The sequence below is a fragment of the Parambassis ranga genome, chromosome 2, assembly GCF_900634625.1.
Source record: "Parambassis ranga chromosome 2, fParRan2.1, whole genome shotgun sequence".
Taxonomy (NCBI): Eukaryota; Metazoa; Chordata; class Actinopteri; family Ambassidae; genus Parambassis; species Parambassis ranga.
Window position 1 is genome coordinate 26,210,443 of NC_041023.1, and position 16,826 is coordinate 26,227,268.

Here is a 16,826-nt window from a genome sequence, read left to right on the forward strand (position 1 = left end):
ACAGACAACCATTAAAACAAGTTACCACTGTCAGCAGAAGTCATACTCAAAGGTCTCTCACCTATTTGATTAAAATGGTTACATCTGTGCTGTTTTGGCAGCTAATAATAACAACATTGATGTGTGCATATTGTTGTAAATCAGTCTATGCATCATGTTAAAATGCTGAACAAGACAAAACACTAGAAGTTAAAACGTGTACACAATATTAAAACATACAGGTTTGCAATAATGCTATTTTTATCACAAAAACACATCCATCTTAAAACAAACAAACAAACAAACAAAACACATTTGAAATGTATTTAATTTATCAACATACATAGACAGGTGAACTATGACCATGGTCTAAGCTGACAACAGCAAACAGTGGTGTGTGTAAAGTTAGCTTGTGACAGTCCACCACCAACATAGCAGAATATCACACAGTTTATTTGAAAGCCGCTAACAGTTAGTGAATTTGCAGCACATGTAATATTTTTTTTAGACTCAAGAGTACAGAAAACTCATGTTTAATATGTTTTCAGTACATAAAGTTGATCAGTCTCTTGTTTAAGGCTTAAATGGCACAATGTCCCAACAGAAACAGAAGCTACATTTACTTTGAAGGGTTCCTCCTGCTGACTCTTTAAGCAGCACTCACATCACTTACCAGCTTTATTTTGAGACTGTTGTGCCTTCAGTTTCAGTTGTCTATTACAGAAAGAAACAGCAGCCCTTCTGCTGTGAGTTACCTTCACTTTCACTAACTGTAGTGCCCCACCTATTCCTGACATTAGGCACCTTGTGGATGATCCCACAGAAGTGTCTGCTGGCTTTTGATTCATTCACATCACTCAATTGTCATTGAGCGAAAGGTCTGAAAAACAAGAAAAACACTAAAAACACTTCATTTCCTGCAAACTCTTAGATTCTTCCTCTTTATAATTGTTACTAAATGTGCTCATTCACATGTGCTGTCAAAATATTATGTTAAACTCACTTTTTGTAATGGTTTCGTCTGAGCAGTAAAATTATTTTGAAGTGTTAAAATAAAATAAATGATAAAATATTAAAAAATGACTCCATCTAGTGGTTGAATATGATACTGTGAATGGAGGTCTCTTAGTGGTATGAATGTACCAAGAAAAATAAAACAAAAAGAGGAAAAATAGAAACATTTTTTAGACTAACTTCCATTTTTATTTTAATTGCACAATCTTGTCCTGTCAACATCTAGATCAACATCATCAACATCATTGTCAAAATCTATTTAATGACTTTGCATCTGTCACCAATATCTCAACATGCAAAGATGCTTTAGATTAGTCACAGTTTTGCATTGAGTCACATTTTATGATCAGCGCTCAGAGCCTGTCTGTTATGATGCTGAACATTCATTTAGTCAGAGTAGTAAGTTCACTGTATGTTTTCCACCTTTGATCGAATCAGACTTGGACCTAACAGCAGGTGGCTGGTCTTAGCTGTCCGTGTCAGGCCGTACCAAAGAGAACCTTCCAGAGGGGTCTGGTATGAACCACCTTTCCCATAGATCCAAGTGGACAGCAGGGTAGTTCCATGGTTTGAATGGTCCGTTCCAGTGCAGCAGGCGCGCCTCCTGGAGGAAACTTTCAGAGTAACGTGCATCTGGACTCCAACCTGTACACACAGGAAAGTGTTATAAACTGCAGTTCACTAGATTTTAAATAACTAATATGAAACCAGAAAACAAGATGATGATGTAGTGTTATTATTATTCAGTAGTGATGGTCTTACCGAGGTGTCTGACGTGCCACAGGGGGTCCAATGTGCTGTGTTTGGCATGAAAAACTATCAGCATGGGTGGAGTCGCCACACCTCCCGCCATGGCGCTGCTGTATATGTTCTGCCTGATAGATAGAAGGGAAGATCAGACTGATGCTTCTACTCAGACTAGAGACGTCTAATAAGGATGGAAGAACCATGATGCTGCTTTTTGATATAAGCTGCCTTTTAATTAATCCAATTAGGACACACATGGATTTTTTTTTACCAGGCTGTAAACATGTTTTCTTTGTGCTGTAAAGTTGGACCAAGTGTGTAGATTTGCTTTTGACATTGGTGGAGACCTAAGATTCCAACGGAATTTAACCCCTTCTGCACCCAATGAGAATGAGAATTTTTTATTTTAGGAGGGGATCAAATTATTGGTGGGGACGCGTCCCTTCCGTCCATGCTAAAACTACACCCTTTAGTTAGATGTTGTAACATGAAAGCAATTGATTCACTTTTAGTGTCATCTCAAGTGGCCACTTAGGGAACTGGAACTATTATTTAAACCACTTAGATTTCTTTATATGAATTTTCACTCATACAAGGTGTTTGTCATGCTGTAAGGTTGCAACATAAAATCAGCATTATTTCTTGAAGCCTGTCATTCCTATCCGTGTTTATATTGCCAGTTGTGTTATTTTTGTACTAGATTACCATTTAAAAGTAATTCTCCAAGGGAATCTGTTTAAACCGTTAAGCCTCAGATGTAGCTTAAATGCAGCATTAGGATTTCAACAAAAATGTATTTGGATTGTGCTGAAATGTACCTGAAATTCTCCTCCATCCATTTCTCCAGCTGTTTGGTGATCTTTTGTTTCTTCCACTCTTTGATATCTGCCACAAACACTCCAGGGTTAAAGGAGCAGTCGCTAGGGTTGATGCCCAGGTCTTTAACTTCCTGCTTCCTATAGTCCAGAAAGCCCATGTAGGTGGTCTATGGGATGAGCTCAGAGTAGAGAACACCATATCTCAATTACCGAAGCCACACATGTGTAAATACTTGTCATTTCCCTGACAATAGTTTAATAAAAGCAGTAGATATGCACCTGCATGCCAATGCTGCGCACCATCTCATGTGTGGACGGCAGATCACAGTCTGTAGCAAAAGCAGCAGCATGTCCTGGTTTCAGTTTGATATTAAACAGGTCCTTAATGTCCCCTGAAAAGCAAAAAATTGATGTAAATCCAGTTTAAATTCAGCACTGTCACAGTGTAACATACTGCACTCACAGCTCATCATAGTCATGCACATACCCTGCACAATGACATCATCGTCTAAGTATATCACCCTCCTGTGGTTGATGTCAAGCAGAGGCAGGTAAAAGCGCACAAAGTTGAGCTGCAAGACAACAGCAGTTCTTTCACTTTTTCTAAGACAAAGCATTTATGCTAGTACAGTCTTTTTATAGCTGCTCACTGGATGTAAGAGGTCAGGTCGTGATGAATCTGGCTTCACCTTTCCTTGTAGAATCATTGGGTTAAATTCCAGTATCTCATACTGGATTCCTTTCAGTTTTGTCTTCTCTATGTACCTCCTGAAAAAAATACCAGACATTTATGAAGATAGAAATACCATTCTGTGGCATATCAGGTGCTCCACCCTGATCTTCACTCCATGGTTTTAAACAATCACATTTACAGTGAAAGGAGGACAAATGCTTGTTAAGGTGAAAAACAAAACATCCCCATGAAGAATGGCATGCTTCACAGTAGCAAGTGATAAACCTCGTAAGTTTGACAGCATCGCGAAGAGTAACGATGTAGAAGAAAACACTGGCATCTGTGTTGCTAATGACGCTGTTGATGGTTGCCATGGTTGCACCCATACGCTCCTCCGATGCGCAGATGATGACAGGGATGACGTGATGCGTCTCTGACATGTACTGACCTCTGAGGCTCTTCCTGAGACCTGAGAGGAATCAAAGACGGACACTTTGAGCTGAGACTGTTGTATCAGTTTGCTGTGATTTCAAAGCAGGATTGGGCATTTAGTAAGAAGTTATTTAACAGAGTGTGCGCTCAGTGTGCTTTTAACAGCTATATGTTTGATTTGCATGCAACACATAAACAAACTGCTGTACCTGAGAGTCTAGGCCGAGTGGAGGCTCTGAGTGCACTGTGCAGAAGGAGGCACACCATCAGTACCAGCAGCACCAGGAGGACCCTGTTGACTGAAGCAGGGAGAGGCTTGACTCGCTCACTGTGGCTCTGTTATCTTATATTAAATAATAAAACATTGTCACCATGAGCTGTGTAATGTGCATGTCTCACAATCTCTGCAGTCATATAAAACATATTTTATGAATGGCTTAAAATGTGGCAGGTCTAACTATAATCCAAACTCTTACAGGCAAACAACACATTATCTTGTTTTTACAGGACACTGAAAGCAGGCGGGGAAAGAAAACAAACAGCTAGCCAAGCTAATAAATTGCTTCAGGGAAGATTTGGTGTAACTTCCTGTACAAAATAACAAAATAATACTTTACGTTAAATAATGTAAATAATTCAAAGGAAAGCATTAATGAGCTTTAGATAAGTTGATGGATGCATTTATGAAATGTGTACAGCTTCTCTCGCTCCTTGTGGTCTTTATGCTAACTTTTAATTTTATTGTCAGTGCTCCTAACAATGCCTAATCTTCCTGTGTGTGCCCTGTCGTCACCAGCTGTCTGACTGACAAAAACAAAAATAAACAAAAAGCCAACACAGGAGCAGCACATACCCATCTGCAAAGTGTTACAAGCTGTCTCATTTTTGGCTGTCCATGCAGGTACCATAGCTCATGTTGACTGGCACATGTTCCAAAACCCTCCCCTGTCTGCACAGCTTGCTATCTGACTGGAAGATCCAACCATTACGGAAACATTATTTGTTTCAATCATTGAATTTAATGCAAAAATGTTCCATTTTCTGAAGGAGCTGTTGAAATTATGTATACGTGGTTTGTGTGTGTGTTTCGTCAGCTTTTCAGCTTCTCACTCAGTGGATTATGGCCCTCTGTCATCTGGTTACCTCATCACACCCTCCCCCCTTCACACACACATTTAGTGAATGTGCATTTCTGTTCCCATCCCTGAAGAGAAATTATGGGTCCTTCACCGACAGCAGCTGCCACAGCTGGCCTTTATTTTTTGACATGTGCGTGAAGCAAACCACTGAATCTGTTTCTGCAGCTACAGGACACACAAGGCAGACACAAACAGCTCCACTTTTCTCATGTAAATGTGATTCACCTGAGGCAATAAATCAGTCATATTGCATTCACATAACACACTTACTTTTTCTCAGCACAGCCATATTTCATATTTGCCTCCAGTGACATCTGCAAAGTCACACAGAGAGAGATGAAGTGAGAGCGATGGAGTCACTGAAAACCGAATAGAATGACTTATTCTTTGGCTGTAACAACATTATATGGAGAGTTGAAGGACTTGGCTGTTTCCGAAGTGACGTGGTAATCCTGGAAGCTGCTAACAAAAGCTAGAGGGGCCTTAAAACGTCTGCAGTATTTATATAGATGACAGATTTCTTATGTTTCTGAAGTGGAAAGTAAACTTGGCGTAAGAGGATGGTTTCTCCTGCAGACATCTGTCTGTTTCTTGGCCAAGTGATGACCACTCTTAACAGGTTCTGTATCACTCACCATTTTTACACTGAAAAAAGGGAGAGTAGTATGCACAGACTGTTTCTCTTTTTTCCTGAAGCATGTATTCGATTACAACCTTTACATTCACCTGGGTGTCATGGTTACATCACTACACTGTCAGTACCCATGACAACTTGATATGAGGTATTTAACATTGGGTGTTGAATGCTAATTGTGTCCTTCTCCACTGCAGTGTAAACGAGACATTTTCTACCCTGTGCTATGTGTCTTCTTTGACACTGACAATAAAGAGTTAATCATCTGCTTTTATAGGATATAATAGTGTGTGTTAAACATATGCAAAGCGAATCTAGCAGTGTACTGATGCATGGGAAATTTAAACCCTGGTTGGCACATGTGGCTGCATTTTGTCCAAAAATGATCCACCATGTCCTTCCTTCCTGAAGCTCCATGAAAGAATCCTTTGCCTTCCAGCCCTTCAAACTTTTATATAACTGCAATAGCAATGGTGGAAATACATGCTGTGATCCCTCTCTGATTTCTCCTCATCTCCTCTACCTGAACACAGTACGCATCATCAGGCCTCTTTAATGGCACTAATGAACTTTCAGTGCAAATTAAAGACGGAAGCAGCTCACCTACTGACAGCTGCTCTCCTGTTTGCTTTTCATGTTACAGCACTTTCTTAAAAAACCCTCTGCCTCACACTGAACTTGAGTTTGCCAGCTAACATGAAATAAGACTTGCAGGTTGTGCCATGCATTTGTTTCTGGTTTGTTTGTCCCCGTTTAGAGCAGCCCCCAAAACATCTGGAACAGATTAGCTCCAGATACACTCCTTCCAGAGAGCAGAACGTCCTGTCTCAGGTCCACAGTGGCAATTTTATCATACAAGACTGAATCAATGAATTCATGCTACATGTACGGTAAATGTAAATGTACATTTACAGTTGCAGAAGTGAAACACACACACATGATTTAAAGTCAGATTTTTTTTAGTTCTATCACAATAAGTAGATGTAGTAGTGAGTGAGGTGGACCCAAACCAAGTCACAGAAGTCATGACACTGCAATAAAAAAAGATCCTAGCTGGGATTAAGTAGGACAATTTTTCCTGGACACTAAAGGTCTGTAACATTTAACAGATGCTTTGGGGGAGTTTTCTAGTGTGTGTGAGCGTAAAACACCTTTTCATATTTAAAGTTGGTTATTTCAGTGTAACAGGACAAAAAGTTCTGACGGTACAACGGGGCTGCAAAGAGAGCCATGTTTTCACAACATACATTCATGTATAACAGTTTGAGGCTAGCTATGAACGTCAGAGATAAAGTATAAAGGGGGTGTGTCACTTAGACCGATATGCACATTTTTATCTAAAATGTCTGAAATGAACTCACCAGAAAGACAAAGGGTGGTGGTGTTGGTCTGTCTCCTTCCTGGAGTTTTTAGTCCATGTTGTAAAACGTCTGAGGTCTGAGACTCACCCTCACCAACAATCCCACTTCTTCTCCTCTCCCACCTTTTTTTTCTTTCACTGCCCCTCTCCCTCCAGATGTGACTCATCATGTTCCCCAGCATTTATATACCTCCTGCCCTTTAAACTGGATTAGCTCAGCTCATTTCCCTGACCTGCATCCCTCATATTGAACAACAGTGTCTGGCCCTGATTTGTTACTTAAACCACAATATGAGGAAAAAAATAAGGCAAAATGACACTGACACAGCTCCATTATAACAATAGACAACCTATGGAATAATTTGTGGGACTCAATGTGTTATTTTGCTAAGAATATCCCTTCACAAGTTTGTAATCTGTGCAAAATAACTGATAAAAAAGGTTCTATGAGTGAGTCAAACTTCATGTTACCAGAAACACTACATTTCCCACAATGCCACAGGCATCGCTCCACTGGAAAGGACAACAAAGACAGAACCCTCTGTGGGTTTGACCACATTTGTTACTCTCTTGTAGCCACAGTTTTATTATTTTACTTATCTGTGATTTTATTATTTTATATTTTGTATGTTGTTAATCAGATGTTTTTTACTTGTAGTGGAATGCTGCTGTGTACTTTCTCTTGTACGTGGCAATACTTAACATTTTTTTTTACCATATGGAATATCCATTATCTTCTTTATTGTGTTATTATTAAAGATAAACCATATAACTAGAAGAAGCATTTCCTGAAGAAAATGCAAGTTTGATTGCAGCAGCTGAAGCATTGCTTTGAACGCTTTATCTGAACGATTGCTTTGAACTCTTTGAGAATATGAAATCTGATTCTCATACAAACACATTAGAATTAATAAACAGAAGCTGAATGATGGAACAAGAGCTGAATTACTCTGAACATAAGCTGAAATCATTAAACTGAATCAGTCATAAAAGCAGCTGAATTAACCTGAACAGTAGCTGCATAATTGCTTTGAATAGCGGGTGAATTGTCTGATCTTGGACTAATAGTTGAGGCTTAGGGAGACTAAATGATTTTGATGTGTACATGTAGCAAACAGCTCCATAGAAATGAATATGGCAGATATCATGTGTAATGATGGCTAAAGACTACAAATATGGCTGCTTTGTATGCTTCTTGTGTGTCAGCCTGTCACCATGGTAACAGCCCTGTCTGCCTAATTAAGCTTAATTAATGTTGGAGAGACAGGTGTGTCAGCCTCCTTTACTCCTCCTGCACAGATGTCAGAGGTAAAAAAATAAGCTTTATGTTGCTCACTTAAACGATCACTGCTCAGAACAGAGAGGGGTTAACGAGAGTCTTCGCCTCACCGGCAGCTCACCGCTGGACATGAATCGTGTTACGGCATGTAGCTGACAGTGACAGGGCTGGTTAACCTCCAGCAGAGCCACTTGGCTGTGTATTACGCTCTACACCTCTGACTTCAGCTACCAGACGGAGTCATGTCATCTTCAGAAGTTTTCTGATGACTGTGGTGGACATCTTTGTCACATGGTGTGAGCAGAACCATCTGCTGCTCAATGTGGCAAAGACTAGGGAGCTCGTTGTGGACCTGAGGAGGACCAAGGTTTTGGACGAAAAACTTGACTGGACTAAAAACACTGAAGCCTTCTACAACAAGGGCCAGAGCCGCCTCTATTTTCTGAGGAGGCTCTAGTCCTTTAACGTCTGTTGGACTATGCTGAGGATGTTTTATGAGTGTGGTTGCCAGTGCCATTTTGTTTGCTGTTGTGTGCTGGGGCAGCAGACTGAAAGCAGCGGACACAAACAAACTCAATAAACTGATCAGAAGGGCCGGTGATGTTGTGGGGGCGGAGCTGGACTCCCTGACAGAAGGATGCTGTCTAAGCTGCAGGGGATCCTGGAGAACAGCTTCCATCCTCTCCACCACGTGCTGCTGAGGAGTACTTTCAGTGCCAGAATGATCCCTCCTAAATGCACCACTGAGCGCCACAGGAGGTCCTTCCTTCCTGTGGCCATTAAACTGTACAACTCCTCCCTCTGAGATCAGACAGTCTAACACACTGTCTTGTAATTATATCCATACTGCATTTATTGTAGACAAGATTTTACTGCACACAGTATTAGTTGTATTATATATGACTATCAGTCTTCACTTGCCTGGATTTAACTTGAATGTTTATTAATGTTTAGAATTTATTAGGTCTTATTTATTTAACTCTTACTATTTTACCTTATTTTATATTTTTAAGTATCTCAATGTTTATGAGTGCAGGAACTGGACTGACCTGGTCTCCACACAACAGCCATTTCGGAGTCACCTGTGTTCAGCCACCCAGTCTGGCTGTAAATAAACCGCTCTCTGCCACAGTATCTTGTGTTTACCCTGTTAACCCTTCTCCAAGTGTCCTTTTCATCCACACACCTGACACCATTATTCTCCTCTTTGTGTTTCTGTCAATAAAAACATCTGCAGGCCGAACCTTTTGTTTTGAATTTCTGCATGGAATGCTGAGACCCTGAACTGCTAATGATGTAATGAGTCAGATTTAACATGTGCTAGATATTAAATCCTTTTCTGGGTTCCTACAATGTGATCGCTGTATACAATAGAGATCATTAAATAAAACCAACATTATATTAAACGTATCCTAATAGGCTATAGTTAAATAACGCCTGCTTCCTGTAAAGCTGCTGTGATTTCTGTTTCTTGTGTTTTTTTGCATCTAAAATATTTACCCTAAACGCCACATTTTCTTTTAAGCCGTGTTCTTTTTGTCCGAGGGTCCTTTAAAGCAGCGTCACGCGTCACGCTGTTGCCACCGTTACCAGGGAAACGGAGCAGCCGCCGCGCTCGGTAGAAAAGCCTCAAAACGAGGTGAGTCAAACTCGGTTTATTAAACTCCGGATTATAATCCACTCTGACGTTAGTTCCTGTTCATATTAGCTAGCGTTAGCCTAACTAATCCGAAACAGTTCTCTGGTTTAATTTTTCTAACCGTTACCTTACCTTGTGGCTGTTTAATTTGTTGGAAGATTATGATAACTAGAAACGAATTTCCTGAAGAAAGTGAAAGTTTGATTGCTGCAGCTGAAGCATTGCTTTGAACGCTAATGTGAAGGATTGCTCTGAATTGCTGGAGAATCTGCAATCTGAATTTAATTTGCTGAAACACAGTTAAGAAGTTAAAAAGATGAAGCTCTTATTTTGAAAAGTAGAAAATGTTTGAAAATTAGGAAGATATTAAAGAGAAACAACTGAAGACAAGAACAGTATGGAGTCATGACCTTAAAGAATAAAAAAATGCTGTCTGTTAAGGGCATAGTGTAAAGGTTCAGGCATATAACTGGCTAAGAAGGTCAGGGGGCCGAGCGACTGTGTAAGAGGCAAAAAGCTGTGTGTGTGCGAGCAAAGGAAAAACAAGCCTGAGTTAGCTGGTCAGTTAGGAAGTTTGTTTATTGCTACTGTAGTATCGGCCAACAGTAACCTTTTAGGTCTCCAATAAAGCACCGGCTTGTTTGAAGCTTTCCCATTAATGTAATATAATACCGGAAGTGATCCTGCGTCCTGTACTGCTGCTGTACAGGAAGAAACATCCAGGACATGTCTGCAGTGCTTCTTTACATAATGTCATGTTTGCCTTGTTAACCTGTGAGAAATCAAAATATCGAACTTTTTTTCCCTGTAAATGTGGGATTTATGCTGTTTTATTCACTGTGTGTGTTTGTGTGTGTGTGTGAAAGATGGAGAGTGTGCTGGAATCAGACAGTGAGCAGCAAGTCACAGGAGGGGAGAGTCAGGAGGAGAAGAGCACAGCACTGACGAAGGAGCTCCTGTGAGCACACACACACACACACACACACACACATTTGTATGTCATAGGTGTAGCAGGTGTGTGTTCTCCTCTCTCTGCAGCCCTCAGTCCTACAGGACTAACTCCTGTGATGAGACTCAGCTTCTGGCCATTGCAGAAAACTTCCGGCGTCAGTATTCTCACCTTTATCCCACCCGCAGACCGCTGCTGCTCTGCCCCACCAATGAATGTGGCGTCAAGGTAACACGGCCATAATCTCATCACGCACAGGCCGAGCCCTGCCTGTCTTAATATCTGTGTGTGTACGTTCTGATGTTTAGAAGTTTGTGTCGACGAGTCTTCGCCCCACAACCACGCCCCACAGCAGCCTTCAAGCCTGGCAGGGATGTGCGTCTTTTGTGGCTGACTTCCTCAGCCTGGAGCCACTGGAGCCGCCCACAGAGCTGGTCAGAGATGGAGCCAATCACACGTGTGTGTGTGTGTCTGTGTGTGAGTGTGTGTCAGACTGTGACAGTGTGTGTCTGCTCTCTCAGCCCAGCTGCCTGTCATCCCTCACCTGGGTGCTGCAGACACAGAGAGCCACATGTTTTGAATTTGCCACCCTACTGTGCAGCCTGCTGCTCGGCATCAACTATGATGCGTACTGCGTCAGCGGCTACGCTGTCAGAGAGATGTGTCTGCTCGACCAGAGCCTGCAGAACTGCCCCCTGCTGGATACAGAGGCCAAGGTCATCTCATTCCCTCTGTGCATTTTATACCTTAAATTGTTGACTCACACTTGTGTGTGTGTGTGTAGAGTGCGATCTCGGAGCAGAACCTCCAGGAAAGTGAAAACACAGTGAAGCCTCTGAGGGAGCTGAAGAGTCGTTTTTTGACCCAACAAGAACAGAAGAAGAAGGAGGCTGAAGCTGCTCTGCTGCAGAAACAGAAGCTGCAGGAAGTAAGAGGAAGAAGCGCTCATGTCAGAGCTCAGATTCACACATGAAGAGTCAGTGTGTCAGCTGATCAGACATCACGGAAGTTTTTGTTAGCATTACTGTTATGTTACTGCATTTCTGTTACTGCATGCTGAGCTCCTCCGGTTCCTCTTCAGGAGCTGCAGTGTGAGCAGCGCCCTGACGACCTACTGCGGGGCTTGCGGGTGCACTGCTGGGTGCTGGTGCTGTCGGGAAGTCAGAGCATCCAGGAGAACTTCTTCATCGACCCTCTGACCGGGAACACATACCCCACCCACAGCAACAACTTCCTGGGCATTGAGAGTGTGTGGAACAACTTCAACTACTACGTGAACGTGCAGGACTGCAGGAATGGCTGTGCTGTGAGTCCAGCACAGATCCAGACACAATGTCAGAATCAGTGGCAGATTAAACACTCTGTGTGTGTGTGTGTGTGTGCAGGAGATGGAGTTTGACCTGGAGGATTTAAAGATGTGGGAGCCACTTTTATACGGTTCAACCAGCAAGAAGCAGCTGGATCTGGCTGTCCTAAAGAAGAAGGAGAGGGAGGTGATGAGTCAGATCACCAAAATGGAGCAGGTACCTCGTGTATATGTGTGCACATTTTTAGTTTCAAATTCAGCACCTAAAACAGTTTAGAGGTAAAATAAAACACTAAAAAACTAATCTGTGTTCCAGCTGTTGAACGAGGAGGTGAAGCCCAAAGTGTTTGAGATGCCAAGGTCCTGGGTCAACAGCGCCCACATCTCACACACAGGTAGGCCGTGCAGTCACTCTGTTCTTCACTCACACCCAGCTACCTCTCACAATTCTTACCATAAACATGAGTGATGGTGTGTGTGCTGTGTGTGTGCTGTGTGTATGCTGGTGTGTGTGCTGGTGTGTGTGCTAGTGTGTGTGCTGGCATGGCATCAGCACTGATGACTTTGTCCTCTGTCCTCGTCACTTCCTGGAGAACACCTGCAGCCGGCACTTCAACCTGTGTGGCTCCTTTTGAACCCAAACACTCATGTGGAAATCTTTTTTGTTTATTATAAGAATGCTTTTTTGTAGCTCCCTTAACAACAAGCTGGACAGATAAACTTCTGATCAGAGCAGCCCTGCACACGCTGAAGCACAGCACACAACAACAGCAAGAATGACACACTGTGTCAGGAGACAGGAGAACGAATTTAATGTCACAAAGGTTGTTCACATGTATACAACTCAGTCCCACGTGCACACAAGTATGCGACTTGAATGATACTTTTGCTGTGTGTGTTTGTGTATCAGTCACAGTGCACTGTCAGATTTGATCTAAAACTTCAGGACGTCCTCCTCTTTATAGCTATGGCGGTATCACCTTCACTGCCTCCTCTTTCTCACACAGACCTGCAGAGCCGTTTCCCCGGAGGACAGAAGACGACCCACTTCAGGAAAGCAAAGCTGGAGAGGTTTGCTCCGTGTCTGAGGTCCAACGGCCTGATCACGCGCCTGACCACGTACAGAGAGCTGGACTGTGAGTGCAGGGGAGAAACTCACAAAACGTACAAATGGCTGATCTCACTGCTTCCTCTACGTGTGTGTGTGTTGAAGGCATGGAGGAGGCTGTGGTGAAGGAGTGGTATCATTATAGAAATGACCACCTGGAGGAGAAAGAGGTCAACAAGCTGGAGAGCGTCACCATAGAGCGCTTCAGACCAGGAAGACGTTTTGACCTCATCAGTGAGTCTGCATTAGTTCTCACTCTGCAGACTCTGTTTCTGTGCTTTAACCCTTCGGAGCATCTGTGTGTGCTGCTCAGGTTACGGTTACAGATCCCTGACCAGGGGCACTCAGCTAGAGGTGGAGTTCGGCAACACACACCCAGACAATCTGGTGAGGAGGGTGCTGTCACCGGTGGAGATGATCGACACCTACGAGGGCCGAGCCGACTTCCTCTATTACCGACACGCCTACTTCAACCAGGAGAAGCCTTTAGACCCGGATAAGGGGGGCAGGAAGGGAGAGATGGAGAATCTCAGGGTAAACAAGAAGAATCTGGTTTGATTCACCTCCCAGAATCCCACTCTCATTCAGCTTCTACAGCTAGGCTGAGTTGTGTTACAAGAAACAAATAAGATACACAACAATATTGCATTTGAGGGTTTACCTATTTTATATTAATATTTTAATGACATTTTTAATGTTTTAATTTTAGCTTTCATGTCATGACCGTGTGACTGTGAATGTAAGCTGAGAACGACAAACGAGACCCTCCTTCTGATTCTTTGTCATTTTTTGAAGCTTAAACTTCATGATGTTGTGTTTTCTGTGTGTGTGTTGTCAGATAGTGGTGGAGCGTTTCCACAGGAACGAATCCAAACCAGCCAACGAGGACGTGGCTGAGCGGGTGTTCCTGGTGGCCCAGGGACGCATCGAGCTGACCTATCATCTCATCGGTCAAAGATTCATCCCCTCAAAGAGGAGCTTCATCAAACCCCGCAAGTCTTCAGACAAACAAAAGGACCAGGAATTCACACTGGACATGGTCTCCACCTTCCAGGTACACACACCAGGACAAATCCAGACACTGTTAGAATCCTTCTAATCCAAACGTGTGTGTGTGTATGTGTGTCAGGTGGATCTGTCAGAGCGGCCCCTGGGGTTCTGGGCTCTGCGGAACATGCTGGAAGCTTTAATAACGGATGAAAAAGAGGTGGTCGGCCAAATCACCAACGCAAAGATGGAGGTAAGAGAGTGCTCAGAAACATGTACATGGACACTCACTTCAGCCTCCTTCATGCTCCACATGCTTTCTTTGTATTGTGTTTAGAATATATGAATACATGAATTATCATCTTTGTATGTGCTCAAATCAAAGATACATTATCAGGAGTCAAAAATAGCATCTCTGTGTCCTAGTCTGTGTTCTTATGTCCAAAATAGAACTCTTAAATGTTTAAAAAGACTAAATACAACCAAGCAGCAGCCTCCAGAGCTGAGAAATGAAGCAGAAACTCGAGTTCCACCCGCAGCCTCTGGGGCCGGGCTCCAAAAGCCATTGATCCTTACAGAGCTTCAAGTGAACTGAGAGAAACATGTTTACAGCCCAAAACATTCATGGATTCTTTCTGTGTCACTGCGGAGCAGATGACAAAGATCATGACCTGCAGAGAGGAAGAGGAGAAAGGAGTTCAGATCTGTGATCCAGAGGCAGAGGCCCGCAAACGGAGGGCAGAGGTGACACACACAGACCCACACACACCCGCAGAAACACACACAGCCACACACACACACAGACCCGCAGAAACACACATACAGACCACACTCAGTGTTTGAGCTGTTTGTCTGCAGCTGCAGGCGCAGGTGGAGATGGAGAAGTTACAGAAGGACCCCCTCGCTCCCTTCCTGGTCCAATACGGCTGCGACAATCCAGAAAGCATCACAATGGCCTATCAGGACTGTCTGGCTGATTTTAAACACAGATTAGAAAGGCAGACCGCCCTCATACAGGAGCGCCTGGAACAGGTACAGCCTGGTGTAACCATGAAATCCATACTTCAAGTGAGGTCTCAGTGATTTCACATGGTCTTATTCATATGTGATAACCTTGTCCATTGTGTGTGTGTGTGTAGGAGACACAGGAGCTGCAGAAGAGGCAGCAGTGGTACCAGCAGAATCAGCCGCGGCTGAGCAAACAGCAGGTAGACGGATACAAAGACTACTGCTCTGAGAAATCACTCCGAATCTCTGCCACCAGGAAACGCCTCAACTGGTACTCACACACACACACACAGAGACACACAAACACAGAAACACACAGTGATTTTAAACCCTGCCACATGCTTAGTGATGTGATGTGTTTGTTCCAGGCACATTGGAACAGCTACTGAGAAATACAAGGCTCTGGCTGAGAGGCTGCGGAACGACCCCCGGGTCCAGGGTTGCCAGATCTGAGTGACATTTCCCAACCCAAACTGACACGTCATAAGCACATGTGACTTTACTGCTGCGCTAAATAAACAAAGTAACAAAAACAAAAACTTGGCCTGAACGCTGATGATTAGTAAAGCCAGGTGAGCGGGTCGATACATCAAACCTCCAACAATTGCCGGTCTGAATGTGGCTGATGTTTATGTTAATGTAGATTGGTTGAACTCCACTGACCAGTAGGATTTCATGTTGCCAGTGGACCAATGACTGTCATCCTTGGTGCCACTCGATCATTTTAAAACTAACTGAGGGGGAGGACACTGCTGTTTTTATTTAAATTAATCAAATGACATTTACTTTTTGCAAAAAACAAAATATATAAAAATATTTAAAAACCAAAAACGCCAAATGCTGTGAAAAGCAGCCCAAATTTTACCCAATGCCATTTCTTCCAGCCCAATGTGTTTAAAACAACAACACTGCCTGGGTCGCCCCTCACCTGGAGAACTGAGGCTCAGCTGACTCTAGAACATCTTCAAATTGTAACAGAGAGTACCAGCTGTGGTATTGTTCTTGAACTTGATTGAACTGAATCCATTGGTGTCACCGATGTTTGACATGTGACCTTCCTCAGCCTTCTGTTGTCTTTAACCCGTGAGTGTCTTGCTTCAGTGATGCTAGCTCCCCTGCTAACACAGATTAACTGCTGCCACCTAATTCATCAAAACCATTGACAGTAAAAACTATGGACAGAGCCTCCGTGACGTCACCCGTTTGTTTCTGAAGAGCCGTTTTGAGGCTCAGTGGGAGGTTCCGGGACGTGATGACCGCCGCCATGTTGGCAGCGTCACGTCAACTAAAACTCCGAATATGGACAAAGAGGGGGGGCACGAGCGGGGTTTAGGGGGGCGGGCGATCGTGGAAGCAGGAAACTCACGCTGTGATACGTCAACTGTCTGTCACTCAAGCGGCAACGCCCATAATTATGCGTAATTTTAAGTCCGAATACAATTGAAACGAGTGAGTTGTAAAAAAATTCACCCCCCCTACAACTGACACTAGAAGAGAACCAATCATCTGAGACCAGAGCGATTTTTTGTACCAGGCTGTAAACATGTTAATTTCTGCTGTGAAGTCGGCCATTTTAACATGGGAGTCTATGGGAAATTACTCGCTTTTGGAGCCAGCCCCCAGGTGTTGCAGCGTGAATTACAAGTTTTGACACTTCCGCATGGGCTTCCACTTTGAGCCCCGAAGGTTGCCGCTTGATCAAAACAAAAAATCTGTGTCATCTCCAACAGTGTACCCAGTTATAATAGATGAGA

The 16,826-nt window shown here is 43.2% G+C and overlaps 2 protein-coding genes across 2 annotated transcripts; one reads left to right on the plus strand and one right to left on the minus strand.

Moving 5' to 3' along the window:
• Window positions 1-508: 508 nt before the first annotated feature.
• On the minus strand, window positions 509-6,914 carry glt8d2 (glycosyltransferase 8 domain containing 2). Its single transcript, XM_028399160.1, has 10 exons — window positions 6,798-6,914; window positions 5,073-5,116; window positions 3,873-3,962; window positions 3,517-3,700; window positions 3,209-3,326; window positions 3,046-3,130; window positions 2,838-2,950; window positions 2,559-2,725; window positions 1,756-1,868; window positions 509-1,638 (listed from the first exon to the last, which is right to left on the minus strand). Exons 2-10 carry the CDS (start codon window positions 5,089-5,091, stop codon window positions 1,460-1,462), a joined length of 1,068 nt encoding a protein of 355 aa, XP_028254961.1. The 5' UTR covers window positions 5,092-5,116; window positions 6,798-6,914; the 3' UTR covers window positions 509-1,459.
• Window positions 6,915-9,686: 2,772 nt separating this feature from the next.
• On the plus strand, window positions 9,687-15,793 carry ccdc135 (coiled-coil domain containing 135). The gene is made up of 18 exons (XM_028399505.1): window positions 9,687-9,714; window positions 10,581-10,672; window positions 10,753-10,891; window positions 10,972-11,097; window positions 11,185-11,379; window positions 11,448-11,591; window positions 11,745-11,969; window positions 12,049-12,186; window positions 12,286-12,364; window positions 12,977-13,105; window positions 13,183-13,311; window positions 13,391-13,611; window positions 13,916-14,131; window positions 14,207-14,317; window positions 14,719-14,808; window positions 14,923-15,096; window positions 15,204-15,343; window positions 15,441-15,793. The coding sequence occupies exons 2-18, from the start codon at window positions 10,581-10,583 to the stop codon at window positions 15,523-15,525; spliced, it is 2,433 nt and encodes an 810-aa protein (XP_028255306.1). The 5' UTR covers window positions 9,687-9,714; the 3' UTR covers window positions 15,526-15,793.
• The last annotated feature ends 1,033 nt before the right edge of the window (window positions 15,794-16,826 follow it).

Excerpts from the sequence above, each read along its gene's own strand:
- glt8d2 (XM_028399160.1), bottom strand. Across the intron at positions 2,726-2,837 it reads TGCGCAGCATTGGCATGCAG|ACCACCTACATGGGCTTTCT; the intron begins GTGCATATCTAC and ends CTCATCCCATAG. Across the intron at positions 1,639-1,755 it reads GTGGCACGTCAGACACCTCG|GTTGGAGTCCAGATGCACGT; the intron begins GTAAGACCATCA and ends CTGTGTGTACAG.
- ccdc135 (XM_028399505.1), top strand. The coding sequence starts at position 10,581 with ATGGAGAGTGTGCTGGAATCAGACAGTGAGCAGCAAGTCACAGGAGGG. Across the intron at positions 11,592-11,744 it reads AGAAACAGAAGCTGCAGGAA|GAGCTGCAGTGTGAGCAGCG; the intron begins GTAAGAGGAAGA and ends GTTCCTCTTCAG. Across the intron at positions 15,344-15,440 it reads ACCAGGAAACGCCTCAACTG|GCACATTGGAACAGCTACTG; the intron begins GTACTCACACAC and ends TGTTTGTTCCAG.